Source organism: Wasmannia auropunctata, unplaced genomic scaffold, assembly GCF_000956235.1.
Source record: "Wasmannia auropunctata unplaced genomic scaffold, wasmannia.A_1.0 LD334208.1, whole genome shotgun sequence".
Lineage (NCBI taxonomy): Eukaryota > Metazoa > Arthropoda > Insecta > Hymenoptera > Formicidae > Wasmannia > Wasmannia auropunctata.
The window spans coordinates 374,199-396,287 of NW_012028682.1; the positions used below are offsets into that span (position 1 = coordinate 374,199).

Consider the following 22,089-nt stretch of genomic DNA (forward strand, 5'->3'; position numbering starts at 1 on the left):
TGTACGTGACGCGATTTTAATAAATGTTATAATAAACTTCACACATGAAACCACAGTGAGGATTCCAGTTGCTTCTTTCCTGAACCACAAGACAGAACTATTTCCTTCCCTTGCGTCTCTTTCTCTTTGTAGGCTCTCTTTTTGCTCAACCTATTCTCTGCCTCTCAAACAATTTTCATCCCTCTCCCTCGATATTAAAAAATTCAATCTAATAAAAAGAGACAAAGATGGTACTTTCCTTGGGGGAAGCCTCACGACCCTTAGATTCTGTCAAAAGAAATTGTTTGGCTTCACACGTGCGCGTTAAGAAATCTGCACTGACGTAAATGTACAATCATTTTCTTCTGTTATCGTGCATGCGCGTTTTAGAATTTTTAACGGAGATGTTGTAGCGTTTAATTTTGACTGTAATTGATATCGTGATTTTATTTATGTATTCGCATATCCAAATTTATCTGAAACAGTGCAAATGTGACCATGAGTCCAGAGATCAGCGCGCGTAATGTAGGTGCTTATGTACGAACGCACCCCTTCTTGTACTTATAGATAGATATTCGGCATTTTCGATAACTCGAGTAAATCTGTGCATGTCAGCCTATATCTAAGGTAAAATACTTTTCTCTTATGACAAACTTGAACGTGGTTCGCTATCGGAGAGTAGCGCAGCAACCGCTCTCGCGAGCAAGGAACGCGCGCTCTTGGAGCCTTGCTGCAAGGGGGATGAAAATGTGTTCGATCGATCGACGTGCCCGGCGCTCGCGAGCTCACGAGTGACCACGCGTGCGGCACGTCACGGCGCTGAGAGAGAGAGAGAGAGAGAGAGAGAGAGAGAGAGAGAATGTTGAAGTGTCTGGATGCTGGGAGGCACCCCGAAATAGGTAGGCCTCACGACGCCGCTAACGTCTTCGATCGCGAGACGATCATTCGCCACCTTTCCCTCCGTATCTTTTTCTCGATATTTTCCTCTTTCTCTTATTTCCTGTTTCTCACGCTTTTACTCTTTCCATCTCACCCCAACGGCTCGAGAATGCGAGAACGCGAGTCGTAATCTCCCCGTGTGGTCCATGCGCGCGCGGAGAGAGAGAGAGAAAGGAGGAAGAAGAAAGAGAGAGTGCGCGGCGCTCCGTTTCGCTGTGAGGTCCAGATTCCAGACGAAACAACACCCCGCGGAGGATGCGACCGAGGTCTCATCGACGAGTCCTCGTGTCCTCATATACGCGAGGCGTTTAAGGGTCAAGATTAACGTTAAGCTGTATCACTCGGCTACGGCGGGCTTGTCACCGGGGACGAGCAGCGAGACGACATCTCTCGCGAGGGTGTGTGCGAAAGAACCGCGAGAGGACCGTACAGAGAGAGAGAGAGACGGAGAGACGGTCGATCGATAAGCACCGAAAAGCGGAGCGGAAAGAGCGGCCGCGGCGGCACGAGTCCTCCGGAGCCGGAGCGCGGTCCTAGAGAACGCGACGATGCTGCGTGCGTGATCTCGCCGGTCGTCAGAGTGACATACGCGATCGTTTCACGCGATGTACGCGCGCACGCGTGCGTGTCCACACACAGGCGGGACGGTGAGGCGCGATCTTCGTGCTTCGTAAAACACCTCCGAATCCTCGAGGCGAACGTTTCCTCAAGTCAAGGTGGAAGGGACGCGGATCTCCCATCCAGTGTCGGTATCGACGAAAAGTGGCCCTGAAATCTCCAAGTTCCATGTGCGATCGAATGCGAAGTGTGATTCCCGAGGTACCCGGAATCTCCTCGGGTATCTCTCGGACCGATCGACGTTGTCGTACAAATACACAGTGTGCCCGAAATTCTCAGACGCAATAAATCCGTTCAATATTATCGCGAGTGCACGGATAGACCTCGGTCGTTTGTGTTTGCGTTTAATGTTCCAGATGTTTACCAAGGAGAATTGTTATACAACAAATTGTTGCATACAAGGATCTTGCTGATGCGCGTTTTAAAGGAATTGATACTGCGGAATTTCGGATGACAATGTGAAACGGAAGCGAGGAGGGCTGTTCCATCGTACGTGGTAATATGGTACTTGATGCAATATATTAATCACTTTATACTAGCATACTAATTTTCGAAACCTCGAGAAACTGTATATCTACATGTACATATACATACCGCCACCTAGAATAAATTATCTAATTTTGTAAAATTAAAAAACAAAATAAATTTTTAATAAATAATTTCTATTAAAATATCAAATAATTTTTTATTATTAATGTAATTTTTAATGTGTAATCGTAAAAATAATAAAAGATGTAAATATAAAATGTATAAATGAAAGAATATAAAAGCCACGCGTAGAATTCGTCTGTTATCGAGCATGACTCCGTGTTGTTAAATAAACAATATTAAATGATATTAACGTTACTAAAAATGCTTCGTAAGGTTGGTTGCTGAAAAATAAAATAATAATAGACAATTTTATTAAGAGAGAAAGAATAAAATTCAATTTCTTTTATCTCTAAAAATATTTTTGTATTAATATTTTTACAAATAACAGATACTTTAAATGTGTTTCATATATATAATTTATTAACCTATATAATAAAATAAAGAAAAAAGAAAATATCCTTATGTAAAAAATATATATGCATATATATTTCAAAAATCTTTTTAATGTTATTTTAATAAATATGTATATATATATATATATGTATATATATATATATACAATAAAAATGTATCTGATTACGTTACAGCGGTAATTATCGTACTTGTTATTATATAACCGCAAAAAAGATATTTTTAATTATTATAATAACCGCTTATATTGATTTCGATATTAATCATTTAATTGAATTATCCAATTGTTAGAGTTCTTTGCTTTATCTTTTACCTTGAACTGGTAATAACTGGTATAAAAGGGGAACGAAGGTGAACACGTGTCTCATCATGCACGATTACAAACGCGGCACGTGCGAGAAATCATCACGATCGAGAGCACGATGTAAAAGTACATAATGGTATCGACGTAACTTGACTTTAATTACGTTACAACATTATCTGCTTTGACTTTGCGACAATCTTTGTTATTCAATACGCCATTCAAAAGGCCATTTCATGACAAACAACATGCATCAAAAATCGAGAAATCTTTAAGCCTATAATACTTTACAATAGTTGTAAGCCGTAAAAATTGACCAATCGTAGTCCAATGTGAGGAGAATGATCAACTATAACAGGTCAATTTTTACGGCATACGGCTATTGTAGAGTAGGCTTTTATAGCTTCGTACGTTTGCGTTTGCGTAAATACGTGAATTTTACGAATATTGATCAAAGAGTCAGTCTCATGGCACTAATTCTCAACTCTTGAAAGTTGACACTTGGCAATGATATGGGCTATGTTATTATTGAAAAGAGGGTGCGACATAATCCGCGGAAATAATCATAAGCCAGGCTATCACTCGAATCCTCTAGAAGAGAGGGAGAAAGAGAGATGTGAGTAAAGGAAAGACGGAGAGCAAAACGCTTTCCTCGATTACTGTTAACGAGACATGAGATCAGACAGATCCGTCGTTGCTACATCCTGCGCGCAGTACATTTTAGATCGTGTTGTGCCTTGGTTCTTTTGTGGATAGATAGTCAGTGTTAAAAATTGAATTAAGTGAGAAAAGCAGGAAGAGAGAGAGAGAGAGAGAGAAAATTTCGAATTAATAAGGTGTTATAATTAAATCGTCAACATGATGATTTACCCGCCATACATAAATTTTTCACCAGGTAAAAAATCTCTTAAAGTAAATAAATTAATAAGTAAAAGAAATATTGTTAACATAATACAAACAATACAATATGGTCAACCTAACTAAATGTTTCCTCGAACTGTCATCCATTCTTTTCATATATAAATCATGTGTGTATCATTGTGAAATTAATAATTATTTTAAGTACAATAGAAAGATACAAGAGTATTGTCTTTCAATTCTTTCTGACAATCCATGCCATAATCTCCATTTTCACGAATTTTCACTTTACAGTCGTATGTTTTCTCATGGACAAAGCATCCCTCTTTTTCACGTTGAAATCGGATTTCTTTTTTCTCCTTAAGCGGCTTGAAGAATAATGATGTCGAATATTTTAATCGCCGATCGGACCTCTTTAGGATTAATGATAGCATTCGAATCATCATCATGTCGCGAGAGTGCCGCGATTGGCCGACAAGCACGGGCATTCGATATACGATCGATATTCTAAACTGACAATAGCTGTTCGTTGTGAAACCTACTAATGGTTCTCGAAAAAAAGAGTAAAAATTTGGCGGAGATTAGACTGAGGCTGCATTCGGGGAGCGTGCTATTGTGTCACTTTAATTTATCGTTTATTGAACGTAAAATAAGGACAGAATAACGCAACACAACGCTGATAGTGCGTTCTCCAAACATACTTTAAATCGTGCAACGTGCTAATGTGGCTTTCCAATAGGCTTTCGATTCGTTCCGAGCGATTTGTCGCCACGAGTAAGATGGAGGTGAATTAAAGCGCGTAAAATCATTGCGTATTCGCGACAATACTGCGTTCTGCGCTCTGACAATAATAATTGTATCACTGGTCAAAGAAACGAGAGAGAGAGAGAGAGAGAGAGAGAGAAAACGTGTAAGCGAAATTAGTCTAATGAGATCAATTGTTATTTCTTACGCGATTTTACTGGCGTATAATTCACATATTGGACTGCATTGATAAAAAATTTTTATCATATATATAAATATTTATATATAATATAATATAAAATTTTAATTCTAAAAATAAACATAACTTAAGCTAAGAATTGAAACTAAAATATTTAAACAAGCTCAAACAAGAGCAATTAAAGCTGAATTTATTTTATTGAAATTGAAACTAAAAGTAAATATAAATTTGCAACTTTTCATTTTTGATTTTTATGTTCTTAGGCGAGAAAATATCGTAATTAATGCCGAAAATAATACAAATAAATGAAAATGTATCTTGGCATTACTCGCTTTTAATAAACGTTGTAGCATCAGTCACTTCTGAAATATCGTATCGATGATGGCAGCCGACAGGCTACTTCGTTGCAAACCGGAAATCAAGGAATATCGGGAAATGAATTATTTCATTTCCGGCGGTTCACAGCTTCGTTTCATTAATACGTTTTCTCTCAAAATTCTATAATTTCTGGAGTATCACTATGCATGGACATAATATTTTAGAATTCTGGTTATTGAATTTTAATGTGTAAATAAATTAAAATAACGATTTAGGCTCAATAAATTAAATTAAAACAATGGACAATCAAGGACAAATGAGCCAAAGGCAAGTTATTGGTAGCCAAAAACAATTTTATTTTAAATCGGATCCAGACGTTTCGGCTTTAATTAAGCCATATTCATTGGATCTATATACAAATTATAGTCAATCAACATTGTGTCTTTGACTTTCTAACTAGGCAGACAATGACGTTATATAGGCTTTCCGTTCACAATGACAGCACAGAATCTCACTCTCTTCCACATGACTCTTATTTGGACAACATTGACATGTATAAGACATTAATAACCGCACAATCCCGTGAATTCTACAAGGGACTTCCACGGGGATACAAGACTGACATCAGAAAGTCAACGTAAATATATCAAAGAAATAAACATTTTAAAAAAATTTTATAATAGCGAAGCATGCCGAATAGTTTTTAAGTCTCTACTGTTGCGAAATTTAATGAAATTCTATGTCTCTATGTTTTATTAATTGACTATAATTTGTATATTGATCCAATGAATATGGTAATTGAAGCCGAAACGTCTGGATCTGATTTAAAATAGAATTGTTTTTGGCTACCAATAACTTACCTTTGGCTCATTTGCCCTTGATTGTCCATTGTTTTAATTTAATGTGTAAATTGACAATATTGCGCTTGCACAATATAATTTTTTGCAAACATGGCAAAGAATGCATCCCGCCCTAGCGCGCACATAGTCATAAAAAATTATCAAAATTAATATAAATTTCCTATTAATTATGAAATTGAAATACCATAATATGATATATGATACACCATAAAAACTAATGTATCAAAATTTAATTTGAAATAATAAATAACCGAAAGGTTAGCTTTTTAATTGAAGATAAATTTAATTAAACATATTATAATGTTAAAGAATTAGTGGTGGTAATGATTAAAAAGTGAGAAATGGACTGTATTTACATTAATGAATATTATACTTGATTATGATCATATATTATACTTGATATATTATACTTGATGTCGCATAAACGAAATTTCGCATAAACATTTGCTCTTACCAATATTCTATTACCTTTTTGCCACTTAATTATTATTATTAATTATTAAACAGTCATTGGACGAAATCGCAGAATAATGATCTACGACACACGGCCGAAGCTGGCGACTGTCGCGGGTCAGACGAGACGCACGTGTCGTCGTCGACACGTGTCTGTACACGACGGCGGATTGTTGCTTCGAATCATCCTGATTTGTTGCTTCATCACAGTGACCTGCGGTTCTAAGCTCAGGCAGGGAATGAATAGGAAGGACTTTATGGGGTCGAAATCATCAAAATATTCATCTCAACATTCGCAAATTGGTTATTGCGATTTGGACATAGAGTGCGACTGGTCCTGGGACGAATCCCATGGTTTCAAGAAAGTCAAGGCGTCACGCACTAATTTGTCAAGACTTTTTCCAATCACAGACGCCAATAATGCCTCAAATGGTACGAAAATTTTTAGCTGTTCTTTTTTCAAGAGAAATTAACATGAAGCTAAAGATTAATTAACAGGATGCGACATTATTACAGTCCTAAGCCATGATATTGTACTCGTAAAATTAAGCCTATAAAAGTAGAATCAAACTAAAATTAAAGAAAATCTGACTTGTAATCGTTTCAAAATTGATATTTAATTACGTATGTATATATAATTTACGATCTCGCATAACATGGTAAATAAAAAAAATTAATTGACGATCTCTTTTAAGGCCATTTTTTGTGGTTCAGCGGCAAAGGTCAGCGGCAAGACGCCCAAATATCGTCCAAATCGATTCCTCGCACAGGTCCGCATTGCCGCATTGAATTTTCGCTTTATATGGTGGAAATGGAAAATGGATTCTTGAATCTCGTCATACAAACTAACAATATGAGCTCCATTGCGGTGACAAAAAGCGGAAATAACTCCGCCACGTATGTACATGAGAATATTCTTTACGATGCTATAATAATATAGATTTTTCAAAAAACAGCTAAAGAATACGCTTAAACGTTGTTTTAGATGGAAAAAAATGAGTTTCTCATTACGTGCAATCGATCAACCCTATAAATTATTTATAGAAGTTTACGTACCCCATTCTAATGCGAGCATCGGCATTGATAACCTTCGCCTAGTTAATTGCTTTCCAGGTAATTAATAAAAATATTTTCAAATAATAATTAAGTTAATGGAATATTTTGATTGTCATGTTGTCAATCAATAATGCCTATATTGCCTATTACCTTTGTGATAATTGCGGCATTTGTATACGATGACCTCATTCTCTGTTTAATTTACGTATATGTTTCTTCATACATCAAATTAAGCTAATTAAATGAAAAATAAAGCGCTTGATTATACTGGAAGGGTTTTGAAGCAATAATAATCAATAGCTGGTTTTGAAAAAAAAAATGTGATGTATGCGATTGCCAAAGGCAGTCATAGTATTAAAAGAAATTAATATATATAAAAAAGTTGTTCTATAGTTGAGAAGTGATAACTCTTTTGCGCATCTATCTTAGAATTTATTGGGGATTGTACCGAAAATATGTTTCGGTGTAACAACGGCTCCTGCTTGAACAAGACCCGTGTCTGTGACTTCACGAAAGATTGCGCCGACGGCGAAGATGAGGCGCTCGAATGTGGTACGTACATCCTAAATTCGTCACCTTACATTTCCTTAAAAATCGAAACTCGTAACATAAGAACTTTTATGCGCCGTTTTGGAATATAAGTTTTTTCGTACAATTAAACATTTAAAATATTTCGTAGACAAGATACCAAAGAACGCAAGATGTAATTTCGAGGACAGTTGGTGTGGATGGACAAATGTTCCTGAGAGACCTCTAAATTGGACCCTACATAAGGGTCCCACGCCCACTGAAAGAACTGGACCTAGTTACGATCATACTTATCGTAATAAAACTGGTATGTATTTGAGAATAGAGCAAGCGGCGAGAAGGGTAACATACACACATAACCACAAAATTAAAAATTCGTCATATATTTTACAGGAACGTATGCATTCGTAAATATGGCTAAATCTGTTCCATATGGCAGTCGAGCTAGCATAGTAAGTCCTCTGTATAATCCAACACCACCTTACAGCAGTGATCCTAAAAGCCCTTATTATCGATCGTGTCAGGTATGTTTTTATTCAGTTGTTATCTAACACTTATAATCGTGCTTGTCCTTAAATTTTGTGTAAAACACAGAGATTGAATCGGTCTTATGTACAATATAATGTTTAAAAAATTTAATAGCGATGAATCGCATTAAGCTGAAATCAATAAAATCAAGTTGTAATAAATTATAATAAAATATACATTTAATCCATAAAATAAAATCAATGATTATTTAATCTTATATTTGAGTTTGAAGTATTGACTATCGATGTATCTATTTGTTCTATTTCAAATGGCCATAAATACGGTTTCTTCTTGAAAATTATCTAAAAAAGTATAATCTGATATAGATATTATATATAATAGAAGATGTTTAGACAGAAAGCTATTCTATTTTTAGTGAAAGATTTTTTACCAGTTATTTTGACAAATATCTTATGTATGGAAAATATTTTTAGATACGTTTTTTCTACAACAAATATGGTCCACATAGTGCATCTCTTGGACTGTTCTTGGTCCAAATAAAACCATACGCAAATTTAAGCGATAACTTGTGGTGGTCTTACGGTGGAGATAAAAGCGACGTTTGGATTAACGAAGCCATTGCTCTACCTGATATAAAATATAGGTAAGTACAGAAAGCTAGTAATATACACATTTGATGCAAAATTCAATGTCATTTAGTTCTCGTTTTGAACAAGAATGAAGAAACTAAATTTTATCGATATGATATGCATTTATAGATACTACTTAGAATTCGAAGCGGCAAAAGGGTTTTCTCCAAAAAGTGATATAGCAATCGACGATATTTCCCTGAGTCCAGAGTGTTTCGGCATTGGTAATTTTAACATAATTTTAAACGTCTCTTTATTTCGTAACTGATTATTTTTGGCTATCATTTGCAAATGAATGTCTCTTTTCTGCAGGAGTTCCACGGAATGTTGTAGGTGACTTTAATTATTATAATCCTATGATTGAATCAGAAAAGGTGCCACTGCAGCATTCGGATTTTATAAATGAGACAGGTACACAAAGTTGTGATACATTCAATATAGTTTATTATAATTGTACTTTTTTAATATTATTTATACGTTTTCTGTAACATATTAATTTCATTTTATTATAGACATAAAATCTTCGAAAAATGTTTTTATAAATCTTGTGTTGTTTTTTCCAGAAAAATATATTTTATACAAAGCTTATTTATTCATCAATTTATTTTTTTCTGTTGTTAAAAAATTTTTTACATTAGGACATAAGTTAAAAAAGTAAAAAGTAAATAAATTTTATAATAATTATGTGCGTATAAAAGAAAATAATTCGAATGTCATATATATGTTACTAGAAAAATAACAGATACAAGTTCAAATATAAAATATCTTTACTTCTTTACAACCGAATTAAAAAATTTATCGGAAATATTACCAAATTACATCAATTACATGCTACTACTATTTTCAGTTATCCGAATTACTACTTGCGGGGTTATCGGCAGGAAAGGCCCTACTCGCGAGAACTGTACAGGAATATATAATAACACGGATGTAAAATTGTTTGACCCGATAAAAAATCAGGATGTCGAGGAAAGATCAGCTTTGGATTTGGAGGGAGTCCAACGGTGGACAGCACCTCGTGGTGAATATTACACGTAAGTAGATCCAGTCAGAAAAAAAAAAATATATATATATTTATATTCATTATGTACATGACAAGAAACTTAATCAAAAAGATGTTCTAAAAAAAGCATAATTGTGCTAGAATATGTTTACACGAAAAAGCATCTCACCACCATTTGTTGTTATAATAATCACAGACATAGATGGATAAAATTTAAATCTCGTTAGCGCATGGGCTAATGTACTACTGTACTCAGTTAATTAGAAAAAATTATACCTTTGAGATTATGTACTCGTGGGATGCATGAAAGTAATAAACAGGATATTACGGTGAATGCGTTGTTTTAGATTGTTTTGACTCGTCTAATTATAAATTGTCTTCAAAAATAGTATAATCGCCGTTGGAGCACGAGGAGGACAAGGCTCGAGTAATACCGGCCTCTCTCTCGGTGCGCTTGTTCGTGGAGTCATAGAACTCCAGAAAGGCGATCAACTATATTTTATGATGGGTCAAGAGGGAACGGATGCATGTGCCAAAGTGAGTATTGTTAGTATTGTAACTTTCCCCAACCCAATATAATCGGAAGAAGAGGTTTTCATAAAAGAATATAATAAATGTAATGAATAAATTTTTCTTTAATTTGAATATATTTATTTTTAGTAAAAAAAATAAAATGTGAAAAATTGTATTTTATATTCTTAAGTTTATTTATATTTTATAACTTTCATTATAATATATTCTTCCATAAATTCCATTGTCTAATGAATTTATTTCAATATTAATATTTCGCTTCTTCCTTTAGAATATTATAAAATCAATTTTCTCGAAAGTTCATATAGGTTCAAAAAAAATTTCATTCTACATGCTCGGTTTAATTTGCATAAGCAAAATTCTTTCTCCGAGTTAGAAATTATGGAATGTTTTCTATTTGTTTAGTCTATTATTGTTTATAATAAAATGCATATTATTGATTTTGTCAATTAGAATCTCGGCTTAAAGACAACCACTTGTCCATCATCGGATCAAATAACCGACTTATCGCAGCAGACAACATCAAAAGTACGACAAGTGAAGAGAATTGAGTTTAAAAATCCAGGTGGCGGCGGCGGTGGTGCGACAGCTATCTTGACAGTAAGTAATATATATATTATACATAAATATCTATCTTTAGTAAACTAACAAAGAATAAAAAAAAACGCGCCATTTTTTTATTATAGCTGAATCATGTAAATATTTCATTAGAATTTCATAATAATGTTTTGTATAAAGAAAAAATCTTATTCCTTTCATTAGTTCCCTTGTCATTATTGTACAAATTCAATGTAATTCCGTAATCGATTATAGTTGAAAGCAAACGGCGATCCGGAACCTATTCTAATCGCGGGTGGCGGTGGCGGTTTGGGGTTGAATCCGTCTTCGGACAATGGATTACAGCATGGGCGCGGTCCCTTTCCCGCGGGTAGACATTTATCTACTCCGTCCCTTGTCTCAGAACGCATGGGTAACTAACTCTTTTCGCTAAAGTGCATAATAAGAATTTCTGAGTTGCATTTTTATAAGAATCAAGAATGTAACTTAGAAAGTAGAAAAAAATGTAAATTCAAATAGAAATTTTCGGTTTCTGTTAGGTGGACCCGGTGCTAGTTGGAACGGTACATGGCCTAATTTCCAAAAAAAGGCTTGGGGAATGCCATTAATTCATGGAGGTGTAGGAGGTCAGGGTTGCGAATCCGGAAACGATGGCCATGGTAACGGAGGCTTCGGCGGAGGTGGAGGCGGTTGCCAATCAGGGGGTGGTGGCGGTGGTTATGTTGGTAAAAAGAAAGATAAAATATTCAAATTCACATTCTACAACGTTTAAATATCACTATATACGTTTCTCTAATATATTTACGTCTATAATGTATACATATTATTGTAAACAGTACAAACGTTTCACAAATTGCAACTGAGAAATTAAGATTGAAGAAATACTGAGAAAATAAATCTTTTAATTTAATTTTAATTTATGTACATAGCTTTAAATTTATGTACATAAATAATGATCCTCAACATCAGTAGAGAAGTAACTAGAAGTAACTTTACGTTTTTCAGGCGGAAATGCCGGGCGCAATCAAGGAAGTGGTGAGGGTGGTTATTCATATGCCAGTCAAAAGAAGCTCACTGATGTTTATTTCAAAGCTGCAGCTCATTCTGGCCCGGGTGAGATCTTCATCATTCCCGCGATCAGCGGTTGCAATTGCGATTACCGTTGTGTCGCTCTCGATCAATACATGAGCGAGACCAAGTGTCTCTGTCCTCAGGGTTGGTTGCTCAGTAACGACTCCAAATCTTGCATCAGTAAGCACAACCGCGCGATAACGTATTACTATCTTATTATTAAATGTAATTATTAAAATCATGTTGAATTTTAGTGGCTGACGATACCAAGGGTGGCCAACACACATACATGATCCAACTAGTTGTAGTCATTGGCCTGTTCACTATTATTGGAATTTGCCTAATATCTTGTAAGTACACAAAAATCTTTTATAGTTTTATAATGCAACAAATTAAATAATGTGAAACATAGATTCTTCCGCATTTATTTCTCTTGCATACCGTACATTTTCCGATTTACAGATAAACGATATAAAAAACAGAAAGCACTTTCGCATCGCCGTCAAGCAATGTTTGGTAATGGCACCGAATTAGCTGCATTGCGTCCAGGACACATATCGGATACGATGATGACCGAATTCAACCCCAATTACGAGTTTGCCGGCAATCTCTACAGTTTCAAGGATTTGCCGCAAATACCCCGAGATTGTATTACTTTAGTAAAGTTAGTACGAATAATATAAACCAATGAAATTACGTGAAATATAAAGTAAACACAATCAATTATATTTTTAACGCAGACCCCTCGGCCAAGGCGCCTTTGGCATAGTTTACCAGGGCGTGTACAAATACAGACGCAATGAAGAACAACCCGTCGCCGTTAAAACAACGTCTGTATCCACGACGCACGTAGAAGCTGATTTCATGACGGAGGCATTGATAATGAGCAAATTTGATCATCCTAACATAGTACACTTTATCGGTGTCTGCTTCGACAAACATCCGAGATACATCGTTCTCGAATTATTAGCCGGAGGTGATCTCAAGAATTTTTTACGTGAAGAACGGCCTCGTTCAGTGAGTATTAATAATGTTACCATAACACTATTAATTTAAGAGAAAAGTGAGAATGAAAGACATCGCACTATAGTTCTCATCTATTTTACATATGTAGCTATAGTTTATTCAAATATTTCTATTAGAGTTTGTATTTTTATCTAATTTTTAAGACGCATATATGTATATATATATATTTACATATCTTTTATAGGACCGATCTACATCATTGACGATGCTAGACCTCATTATGTTCAGTTATGATGTTGCAAATGGTTGTAAATATATGGAGGAAGCGCGTTTTATACACCGCGATATTGCTGCTAGGAACTGTTTATTAACCACTAAAGCACCGGGCCGCACCGTTAAAATCGCGGATTTCGGTATGGCCAGGGACATTTATCGAAGCGATTATTATAAAAAAGACGGCAGGGCGATGCTGCCCATAAAATGGATGCCACCTGAAAGCTTTATGGACGGCATATTCACTACGAAGACCGATGTCTGGTGAGATTTCGTAATTTTATTTGCTAAAAAAATTAATTCTATATAAATTTTCTTTTTCGCAAAATACACACTTTTTTCGCTTTTTCGCTAATTCATTTTGATTAAAATTAAAGTTTTATAGCGAAAAAAGAACTCATAATAATGTAAAATACATAAGAAGTAGAGCCTATGACATTTTTGTAACGTAATTTTTAGGTCTTTTGGCGTACTTCTATGGGAGATTATGTCATTCGGATATATGCCCTACACCGGATGTGGAAATCCCGAAGTCATATCGTTAGTACGATCCGGTGGACGTCTCGCGCAACCCACGGGATGCCCAGATCCCATATATGGAATCATGATGAGGTGTTGGTCTTCACAGCCTGAAAAGAGACCAAGTTTCGCCACCATTTCCGAAAGAATCGGTTATTGTTTGCAGGTGAAAGCGCAATTGAAATTGTCTTATTTTTACATAAAATCAATCTCATTACTTATAATAATTTAAATATTATCTGAGGCAGTATAATCAACAAATTAATATTTTTTTTACTAAGGATCCTGATGTGATAAATCAACCCCCGCCTAATTTTGACATATTGGCAATCTGTAATGAAATGGAAGGAAGATGCATCAACGTGCAATCTGATGTCAGTATAAGTTATAAAATAAACTGTGATAAAATATTATATCTTGTTCGACATATGTGTAAAATCTGAGCTTTAAACTTATCCGACAGTTGGATGGCGGTTATATGCAACCAAAACTCATCGATCCACAATCCGTTGCACGTCGCGTGGATCAAGCTATGGGTAGTACCTATGATTCAGAAAATGAAAAATCGATCGAAGACTGCAAGTTGTACGGCGGGTCTTATACGAGATCGACAGGATGTCATCAAGGGACACTCAGTTGTAACACGTACGCTTCTAGCGTGGATGCTTTTGAGCAAAATTACAACAGCGACAATGATCATGATGAAGATCGTGACGATGAAGTGACCGCCGGAGATTGCAAGGTACATATTTGGAAACTTTGGAAAACTTGTCATTATTTTTTTTTATTTAATCATTATCCTTAAGAGGTTAATTATTATTTATTATTTATCTTAATTAACTCTTTTATTTAGATTCCTCTACCACAAATCTTCCTTCTTGTATTAAAATTAATTATATAATATGAATATATTAGAAGTTAAAATAAACGGAGAGCGGCGCGCAAAAAATACGCCAGTGTCAATAAGAATCTTATTCAGTAGAAATAAGAGAAGAATAAATGTTTCACATTACATTCAAAATTATCTTAATGCTGCATTATATTTTTTATTTTACAATTGCAGTTATATTACTACTAAGAATATTCTTTACATAATCTCTATAGGGCAAACTCTATAGGATTGATCGACAAGACAACAGGGCAATTCATCGAACCAGCGACATCGAAAAGCGCGATAACATAGATAACGGCAACAACCGTCCAGAGGATGAATGTCACATGACTGCCAACATCGATAGTGCAATAACGGATCGTAAAAACGGCAATGAGAGTACAACGACTACCGACACCAACAGCGACTCTCTGATAGCGCAATCCTCGGACACTCCGCCCGACACGATAACGAATTCGTCACCCAATACGCGCACTTGCTCACCAAGTCGTATCATCGGCCTCAACGCTAACGTTAGTAATGTGAACGGAATGGTAAAGAAGAATACTCTGAAAGCGACCCTGAGTCTGGACCCAAGCGCGCTCAGCAGAGGCACTATCCCTTACGAGATCACAACACGAACACGCTCAAGCACGCCGGGCAGTATGGAACTAAGGAAGGTAACTTGACCTCCCCCCTACATCCGGCGTCTTGCAAAGTTTCCATCTGTACATGATCGTGCTCCTTGATCGAAGGTACTTAACACTAAAACAGAATTTGTCCGACGAACTCGAATATTTACGATCAAGGGGTTTTCCGCGAAATGGAGGGCTAATATAGTATTTTTAAAAATACAAAAGCTTATTAAGTCTGCAGAAGAAACAATACTGTATATAGTACGATATAAAGAAATAATTTTTCGAAAAATAAAAAATAAAAAAAAATTGAATCAATAATTAATATATTAATATATTTAATATGTTTTTCATGCATTTTTATGTACAAACTCCTTGATTGCGAATTAATAAGATGTCTTGTTTTTTCTTTTTTCATAAATTTTAGAAGACTCTCTGAATTACTGTTCAATGAAGCCTAGAAAATTCAGTAAGAAATCTAGAGAAAGCATTAATGATTAGTTTTTCTTTGTATTATTAATATTTGTAATGTAATTTTTCTAATTTTGATACAATTCCCTCTATTTATATTAAGACATTCTCGCTTTTGCAATAAAGGACTCCCTGGGTCACGAACTGCCAAGGGAGGAAGAGTGCTCCTGCTGAGATTTATCCGAGGGGGGTTGACGAGACTGTCCGGCCGCGCTCGGCTGCAATGTTGCTCATCGGTTGCAGCTGCAACGATCGGCCACAACGACTGCGATTATAAGGGACACGCAACTCTCCTCGCCTCTGTGGGCCCAGGACAACGAATCACGTCGTTACTATTCCGAGGAGACTCTACTGTGAATGGAAATCACAGAAAATCACGAATCTGTCTTCATGGGCTTTTTTATGGAAATCAATGTTGGGCGCTTTTTTCGTTGTCCGGGGGCCATAGAGGAGAGGGGAGTTCTACGAGTTGCGATTGAGCTCTCCTCGCCTCTGTGGGCCCAGAACAACAAATCACGTCGTTACTATTCCAAGGAGACTCTGCTGTGAATTTCTGTGAAATCACAGAAAACCGCGAATCTGTCTTTATGGACTTTTTTATAGAAACCACTGTTGCGCGTTTTTGTTAACCTGGATCCACAGAGAGGCAAGGGGAGTTCTACGAACTGTGTGTCCCTTTTTTATGGAAATAATATTGTCTTTTTTCATGCGCGTCTAACATTGGTTTCCATAAGAAAGACAGGCGAAGAAGACTTCGAAAGAAAAAAAAATTGTTACAAACAAAAGCAAAACAGGCAAATTATGTATATAATTAGCGCGCGCGCGCGCTCGCATACTCTGCAAGGTGATCTCGTCGAGTAAACTTCCTAATTCCGTAATAGTGATGGGACAGGAATTTGTAAAATTATTGATTCGCGTTAATATGGTTTTCGAGCGTGAATTAATCAGAGTGATATAACAGCTCGTGAAGTCAACGTTAAAAACGTGGATATGTATTTGGAAATTGAAGATTGAGAAATGTTTTTGTGATGTATATACATTTGACATTTAAAGGTGTAAGAAACGCAGTAGTCTTGTCTTCGACATAAAGTAAATCCCTGGTTGGAGATAGTACGGCCGTATTGTCTCCTGTCTGTCTAAACAATTAATTATCTCAGCGGGCATCAATAGGGATTAATTTGATATTATATGGTTATATTTTCGAGTCACATAACATCAAATTGATCCCTATTGATGCCAGCAGGATCATCATCGGATATGGTCGGAAAAAATGTTACACTGTAATATCGATGTAAAAATCTCCGTAGGCTGATCGTCTACCTCGTGACTCAATCTCTCTCTTTAATCGAAGAAGAGACGACAATCTGAACATGATCTTCGTCGTCTCTTCTTAGATTAAAGCGATTAAAGAGAAAACTAATCATTAATGCTTTGGTGCACCATCACTACCGTAAAGCGGACAGTGATGAATGCGTCTTGAAAATAGAGAGGGGGGGAGGGAGAAGGAAGGAAATAAAAAGAGCAATGAGCCCTTTTTTATTTTTCTTACAACGACGATGTATTTTACGTGCGCGTAGCGTATGAAAGTCAGCCACTATGTATCTGTATGTGAAACGTAATAAAGGCGTGTTTATGAAAGTTAGTGTTACTATTGTACTTAATAAACTTTTCTTCAATGGAGCTTATAATGCAATCATTTAGAAGCTCGTTTATAAACTCGATAAATATATTCAAATTTCAAGCACTTGCATAGGATCATTTAATATTTCCTTTTCAATAATTCTTAATTTTAAAAACATTATTGGCTTCGTTTCTTTTGATTTATTTCAGATTTCAATCAACCGAAAACAGCTTATTACTTGCGGTCCGGTTTAACATCTATAACTCTAATCGAAGGACAGGTTAGCGTTATTGTTAGCTATTTCTCCCTTCCTTTCCGTTTTGCATCGTTTGTTCTCTGGCAAGCCGACGCATTCTCAGAGAAACGTTTTACATCGTGTACCGCTGGCAACGAGGCTTCTGCGGTGGATACCGACATTGTCACATCTTGGAAAGCGTCATAGTTTTCTTAGTACCGTCGGCGACGGCTATATATACGCCCGTGCATACGAATATGCGGAGTAGATAAGCGCACAGCATCAGGCTAAGCGTGTACGCATGGCATACGCGAACACGCAGCAAAGGAAAGAGGATGACAGTCCGATTCGCGGTAGTTGGACAATTCGCGCATGGAATTCCAGCGTCGTATGAGCCCTGATTGTATTTGTCCTCGCTTCGTGTTTCTCGCGATCCTGTGACCCGGAACGAGATGTCGAGTTACTCGTACTACTATGTGAAAACTATTGTCGAAGATGGCCGTCCACAGAAAACATATAAATTTGCAAAAGGGTAAGCCGTAAATAACACATAATCCCTGTAACGAGTTTTACTTTTGACTGCAAAATAAGATGAGACAAGCTATGTCAGAAATATCAGCGCGGAACATCTATATACATATTATATATTTCACTCGACTTTTCAGAATTCAGTTTTAGAAATGTTTCTCTTTCGCGGAAAAATATAAAATATGATGCAAAAAATAGATACTGTATATATTTTTGAAAATTGATATTATTGAAAACTGTGACTTTAATGATTGTTTAATAAAAATTTGTGTTTTACTTTTAAACGTTCAAATGTTATATGCTACTGTTACACGCTACTTAGAAATTAGTTAAATTGAGAAAGTAAGTTGGACAATTGAGAGAACAAAGAAGAAACAAGGTAAATGTAACAAAAACAGATACTTGCGAGAATGTTTTTAAACAGTTTTTGTAGAAAAATAATCAATTTCGTCTCTTGATATATTTTATTTAGCAATTATACTTAAATTAATTACCTAATATCAATTTACTTGCTGCAACACATCAATGTTATCTCACATCAATGTTCAATTTGCTAAAAAATTTATTGATATTAGGTACTTGGTTTCTTGTTTCCTCATTTTCTCTCATTTATTGTCAATGCATCTTCGGAAACATCTTTTTTATATGCACTTTATATTAGAAAAAAAAACAAATATTTGCTTAGATATCCTGTACAAGCAACAAAGGACGCGTGGTCGACATTAGGTCGCTACAATCTTCTGTCACGTTTATTACGAGGAGGGCTCTCCGGTTCCGGCGATGTGCATCATCCTGCCAATACTACCTTCAAGGTTTGTTATTACGATGTTTTTTAGCTCATTGAATAAATGGTGAACATTCAACGCGAGCTAAACGCGTTCGACGATCAAAGCTTATCGCACTGTGAGAAAGATTTTTTTCGGATTAGACCATTGGCACATCGCCAAATTCACTTTTAAATGTAAAACACGAACCCTCTCACACGTGTGAACTACGATGCGTATAGTCGACATATTTTTAGGCTCGCAACATCCGACATTTTACCCTCGTGATCGTGCCTCCACGATGTCTGCACAACAATTTTAATGTTTCACGATCCTCTTAAAATCGCGATTCTTCAGGGGGAATTTTGTGAACTCTCTTGCAAAGTTGAAAGTTTACTTTTTCAATAGCAACTGCATTTCAATAAATAAAGGATTAAATGAAAATATTATTAGGTAAATTTATACTATGTCGAAATCTTTTAAATTCAACTTTATTAAAAATTAGCATCGTAGCATTAGGGGCTCATAAATCAAACTAAACAGCTTTGAAGAAATTTCAATGAAAAAAGCTATAAAATAAAAAAAATTAAATTATACGTAAATAATAATTTAAAAGCATTCGTAATAATCTTTAATATTTAAAGCTTCAATTTAGAAGGATAAATGTTCAGAAAGATAAACGTCTGTTTTGTATTTATTGTCATTAATAGTTTCATCACCGCAAAGTGTTCATGTTTGCTGGTTTGATGTCAGAATATTTTTATCTAAAGTCAAAGCTAGATTGTTTATTCTCGTTTTTCATTGATAATGAACCTAGCGTACGCGACGTTAATTGACTGATTTAGTATCTAACTTACTTTATTTTTTTCACTGATAATAACTGGTTTACAAATCGATTATGAGATGCGAAAGATATCGTCGAGTTGATGCAGTGAAAAAGAGCCGCCTGAGCCGTTCTCATAACGTAATGACTCATAGCTTCTTCAAAATTCTTAAAATAACTTTTGCGATTAGTCGATCGAAAATGTGCTTCGTGGCCTTAGCTTGAAAGTTACTTGATATTGTGAGTTCTAAACATTTATTAAATTAAATTATCTCGAAAGTCTTATCTACTGTAAAGCTCACACAGTAGTGAAACTCGAGTGAGCTAACTGCTGTATCTTATAAAATTCAAAAGGAATAAAGATAATATACCAATTTTTTTTCAAGCAAATTTAAATAAATCTATTAAATTAATTTTTAATTAAAACTTATTTTTAACTTTAAATAAATAAAGAGTAAAATTCTATCCGATAAATATGCGATATCTCGCATATAATACAATTAATATGACTATAATTTCATATTTGTATAAAAATTTCATTACATATATGTTTATACATATTTTATAACAGAGTGGAGAACCGGTTTGCAGATTGAACTTTCTTTTTCGGCAATGTGTTTATAGGAATCCCTTATAAGGGAAAGCGGTTCAATGTGGTGCACGTGTAAGCAAGCGCCCGTATATTGGCGCCGCGTAAGCGAAATAGTTCGGGCGGTTGAAAAGGGAAGGGACAGAGTGAATCTCACCGGATATGCCAGCCAGTGTATCACGTACCACACGCTCGTCCGCGTCCATTTCGGCACGATTGCGTGCAGTACAAAATCGGTATCATCTGGTGTCGTCATCTGCGACCAAGTTTTCGAATTGCGACCCGAATTGCGCGAAAAATCGGTTAACACATTTGTGATACGATGATCCGCAAAATACTCACGATATTGATCTTCTTACATAAACAAGCATAATTATAAGGGTAATTATAAGTATCAGCGCAGTGTGAATTCAACATCATGGAATTTTCCAGATAAAATTCGCGTAATAAAAGATAATTGGACAATAACGTTTTATTTTCAATTCTTCTAATGTAAATTATTTAATTATTCTAATTTTACATTTGCGTAATTATTATTACATTTGTTGCTATAAATTTAAAGATTTTATCACAGAGAAACAATTGCAACGTTACGCAATGTCTAAAGACCGCTATAAAGTAGCAGCAATAATTAATTCGATGATAGCTGTATAAATTAGATGATAAAAATTAATTAGTTAATTTTAAATATCAATGTTTTCATTTATCATCACCGTTGTGCACGATTATTTTATTTTGTTGTGAAGTAATTTCCGGTTAAATTATTCTATTCACCAATTTAACTGCGACACAGCAGTAATTGCTAAATTGTCAATTTAGATTGCATCTAAATTATGAGATGAGAGATGAAGTTCATCTTTAATACCTATGACACAGTGACCATGACACGCATGAGGGTGCGCCATCGGATCGATAGAACGTTCGGCATAGTGCCACAATTTTAACAGCACTAAAAAAAGAGTGTAGTTTTCGGATTATCGCACGAAATAAAGAATTATTGTGAAAAAGCCTAAAAGAATGAATATCTCAATGCCTGCGAATAGTGATTTCTTTTTCAATTCTTTTCTGTGCGTTTTAATTTTTTTAAGACTGCTACATAAATGTGTAGAGTTCAGTAATGCAAAAAAAATTCAAAGAATTAATAGGGAGTTAATAGGAATAAGTTAAGAATTAATAGGGAGAAGAGTAGATAGTACTCGCTATGTTAAATAAAAAATACTCAATGAATACAGCAGATCGAAAAATTAATCCTGTCAGAACTAGAAGCAATTCTCGGTTTTAATAAATCAAGTAATTTGCATATTTAACATACAATTTACATATGTGTCTTTTCTTATATAAATTGATTCTTCTATATATAAAAGCATTAAGGTAAAATCGTTGAAAAATTATTACTTTACAAGATATTTTCTATTTTCTGTCAGAATATATGGAAACAAAATTCATTTAATGAGCGTTTCTGCAATTTTGCGTTTCAACAAGTCTATTTATGTATCTGCCAGTATGTTTACTTACTTTACAACGTAATAATGTCTTCGTGTCTGCAGACATTGAACATCTGCTTTGTAATGGTTTTCCGACCATTGAATGACATCACAATCACCACACCATCGCGTTGTGGCGCACAACGCGAACCCGATTTCTAATGGTAATGAAAA

The 22,089-nt window shown here is 35.3% G+C and overlaps 2 protein-coding genes across 6 annotated transcripts; both read left to right on the plus strand.

Moving 5' to 3' along the window:
* Positions 1-873: 873 nt before the first annotated feature.
* LOC105459121 (ALK tyrosine kinase receptor) lies at positions 874-17,513 on the plus strand. 5 transcript variants are annotated; one of them, XM_011704876.1, is made up of 25 exons: positions 874-2,040; positions 6,326-6,703; positions 6,967-7,168; positions 7,257-7,384; positions 7,757-7,879; positions 8,007-8,162; positions 8,249-8,379; positions 8,818-8,987; positions 9,103-9,197; positions 9,286-9,384; positions 9,821-10,007; positions 10,366-10,513; positions 10,961-11,107; positions 11,321-11,477; positions 11,605-11,790; positions 12,071-12,316; positions 12,391-12,486; positions 12,599-12,800; positions 12,877-13,153; positions 13,347-13,639; positions 13,835-14,060; positions 14,176-14,268; positions 14,358-14,636; positions 14,999-15,445; positions 15,998-17,513. In XM_011704876.1, the coding sequence occupies exons 2-25, from the start codon at positions 6,349-6,351 to the stop codon at positions 16,043-16,045; spliced, it is 4,491 nt and encodes a 1,496-aa protein (XP_011703178.1). In that variant the 5' UTR covers positions 874-2,040; positions 6,326-6,348; the 3' UTR covers positions 16,046-17,513. The 5 variants fall into 5 exon arrangements, 4 of the variants coding, with proteins under 4 accessions (XP_011703178.1, XP_011703179.1, XP_011703177.1 ...); XM_011704877.1 differs by having other exon boundaries at positions 874-2,025; XR_975633.1 differs by lacking the exon at positions 874-2,040 and adding an exon at positions 3,558-3,734 and having other exon boundaries at positions 14,999-15,520; positions 15,998-16,071.
* Positions 17,514-17,998: 485 nt separating this feature from the next.
* On the plus strand, positions 17,999-21,446 carry LOC105459120. Its single transcript, XM_011704874.1, has 4 exons — positions 17,999-18,259; positions 18,941-19,067; positions 20,467-20,812; positions 21,251-21,446. The coding sequence occupies exons 1-3, from the start codon at positions 18,180-18,182 to the stop codon at positions 20,755-20,757; spliced, it is 498 nt and encodes a 165-aa protein (XP_011703176.1). The 5' UTR covers positions 17,999-18,179; the 3' UTR covers positions 20,758-20,812; positions 21,251-21,446.
* The last annotated feature ends 643 nt before the right edge of the window (positions 21,447-22,089 follow it).

Excerpts from the sequence above, each read along its gene's own strand:
- LOC105459120 (XM_011704874.1), top strand. The coding sequence starts at position 18,180 with ATGTCGAGTTACTCGTACTACTATGTGAAAACTATTGTCGAAGATGGC. Across the intron at positions 18,260-18,940 it reads ACATATAAATTTGCAAAAGG|ATATCCTGTACAAGCAACAA; the intron begins GTAAGCCGTAAA and ends ATATTTGCTTAG. Across the intron at positions 19,068-20,466 it reads CTGCCAATACTACCTTCAAG|GAATCCCTTATAAGGGAAAG; the intron begins GTTTGTTATTAC and ends ATGTGTTTATAG.
- LOC105459121 (XM_011704875.1), top strand. The coding sequence starts at position 3,698 with ATGATGATTTACCCGCCATACATAAATTTTTCACCAG. Across the intron at positions 7,385-7,756 it reads CCTAGTTAATTGCTTTCCAG|AATTTATTGGGGATTGTACC; the intron begins GTAATTAATAAA and ends CATCTATCTTAG. Across the intron at positions 11,791-12,070 it reads TGGTGGCGGTGGTTATGTTG|GCGGAAATGCCGGGCGCAAT; the intron begins GTAAAAAGAAAG and ends TACGTTTTTCAG.